This window comes from Mustela lutreola, chromosome 17 (genome assembly GCF_030435805.1).
Source record: "Mustela lutreola isolate mMusLut2 chromosome 17, mMusLut2.pri, whole genome shotgun sequence".
Taxonomy (NCBI): domain Eukaryota; kingdom Metazoa; phylum Chordata; class Mammalia; order Carnivora; family Mustelidae; genus Mustela; species Mustela lutreola.
This window is the reverse complement of record NC_081306.1, coordinates 31,521,790-31,524,194: the sequence shown is the minus strand read 5'-3', so window position 1 is coordinate 31,524,194 and position 2,405 is coordinate 31,521,790. Positions and strand designations below refer to the sequence as shown.

At 45.4% G+C, this 2,405-nt stretch overlaps 1 protein-coding gene across 1 annotated transcript; it reads right to left on the bottom strand.

The window, feature by feature from the left end:
* Positions 1 to 334: 334 nt before the first annotated feature.
* Positions 335 to 1,986, bottom strand: LOC131819705 (tubulin alpha-1B chain-like). The gene has a single exon (XM_059154979.1). The coding sequence runs from the start codon at positions 1,891 to 1,893 to the stop codon at positions 538 to 540; it is 1,356 nt and encodes a 451-aa protein (XP_059010962.1). The 5' UTR covers positions 1,894 to 1,986; the 3' UTR covers positions 335 to 537.
* Positions 1,987 to 2,405: the final 419 nt, after the last annotated feature.

Below are 2,405 nucleotides of genomic sequence, written 5' to 3'. Positions count from 1 at the left end.
GATTAATACTTGTAATTATCATTGAATTATTTAGCCTGCTATAGGATTATTATTATTAGTGTCATTTGATAATTTTCTCTCATTTTATTAAACACAACTGTGAGTAATTACCCTACCTAATATTTCTCTGTATTGGATGACTAGCTAGCAAACACTCATGAAAATATCTATTAGCCACACATATAAAATGCTGCATTATGATGCTGTTGAATCAGAACATACCACTACCTGATCCTGTAGCTCTTTGAGGATTTGCAAATCAATTAATTCTATGTTTATTGGATTCTTCCCATACAATTAGAAAATTTATAATAGAGTCCATGAACATTATTAGTTTTACCATTTTATTTATTTTTTTTTTCTTTCTTAAAGCCTTTACTTTGAGACATGATGGAGAAATGCAACAGGTACACATGGAAAAGACATGATCACAGTTAAAAGTGAAGACAATCTAACCAAAAAGCTTTAACGCCTGTCAGCTAATGTTGAAGCTTAAGTTCGGAGTGTGACATGCTGCAGGGCTGAAAGGAATGGTAATTAGTATTCCTCTCCTTCTTCTTCACCCTCTCCTTCAACAGAATCTACACCAACATCCTCATAATCCTTCTCAAGGGCAGCCATGTCCTCACGGGCCTCAGAAAACTCCCCTTCCTCCATGCCCTCCCCCACATACCAGTGAACAAAGGCACGCTTGGCATACATCAGGTCAAACTTGTGGTCCAGGCGAGCCCAGGCCTCAGCGATGGCTGTGGTGTTGCTCAGCATGCACACAGCTCGCTGGACTTTGGCCAGGTCTCCACCGGGCACCACTGTGGGAGGCTGGTAATTAATGCCCACTTTGAAGCCAGTGGGGCACCAGTCCACGAACTGGATGCTGCGCTTGGTCTTTATGGTGGCAATGGCGGCATTGACATCTTTGGGAACCACATCGCCACGGTACAACAGGCAGCAAGCCATGTATTTACCATGGCGAGGGTCACATTTCACCATCTGGTTGGCTGGCTCAAAGCACGCATTGGTGATCTCTGCTACAGAAAGCTGTTCATGGTAGGCTTTCTCAGCAGAGATGACGGGGGCATAGGTGGCCAGAGGGAAGTGGATACGGGGATAGGGCACCAGGTTGGTCTGGAATTCTGTCAGATCAACGTTCAGGGCTCCATCAAATCTGAGGGAAGCGGTGATGGAGGACACAATCTGGCTAATAAGGCGGTTAAGGTTAGTGTAGGTTGGGCGTTCAATATCGAGGTTTCTACGACAGATGTCATAGATGGCCTCGTTGTCTACCATGAAGGCACAATCAGAGTGCTCCAGGGTGGTGTGGGTAGTGAGGATGGAATTGTAGGGCTCAACTACAGCTGTGGAAACCTGAGGGGCTGGGTAGATGGAGAACTCCAGCTTGGACTTCTTGCCATAATCGACAGAGAGACGTTCCATCAGCAGGGAGGTGAACCCGGAACCAGTCCCCCCTCCAAAGCTGTGGAAAACCAAGAAGCCCTGAAGACCTGTGCACTGGTCAGCCAGCTTCCGAATTCGGTCCAAGACAAGGTCAATGATCTCTTTGCCAATGGTGTAGTGCCCTCGGGCGTAGTTGTTGGCAGCATCTTCCTTGCCTGTGATGAGCTGCTCAGGGTGGAAGAGCTGGCGGTAGGTGCCAGTGCGAACTTCATCAATGACTGTGGGTTCCAGGTCTACAAACACGGCCCGGGGCACATGCTTGCCAGCGCCCGTCTCACTGAAGAAGGTGTTGAAGGAGTCGTCTCCTCCCCCGATGGTCTTGTCACTTGGCATCTGGCCATCGGGCTGAATGCCATGCTCCAGGCAATAGAGCTCCCAGCAGGCATTGCCGATCTGGACACCAGCCTGGCCGACGTGGATGGAGATACACTCACGCATGATGGCTACGGGTTAGCAGGCGCAGGCGACAGGAGCAGACACCGCGTCCCGGTTACCGTCCCCGACAAGCTAAGAGTCGAGGTAAGTAACGCACTCAGTTTTACCATTTTAAACCAGCAATCACACTTTGATTTTTACAACAAAAGCAGAAATATAAACACACACATTTCGATCAGTTTTCTGTTAGTCTGTCTGGACTTCAAAATCCTATTCCTCAAGATAATGCACACCAAAGTTCTGGATTAAACAAGAAATTAGATGGCACCTGAACACTTGGTTTAATATTCTCAAAAGGACTATGCAACTTATTTCTTACATAATGACATTGTTTTACAAAGATCCATGCTTTTATAATGTTAGTATTTTTAATAATCAATAAAGTCAATTAATCATGATTAAAAATCAAACATAAAAATTTCTACTTTTTGCTTTTGCCCCCTCCATTTAGAACTTACTTATAGCCTGATAATTCAAAGGTCCCTATGTTTATGAAAATCTGGACAGAAATAGCT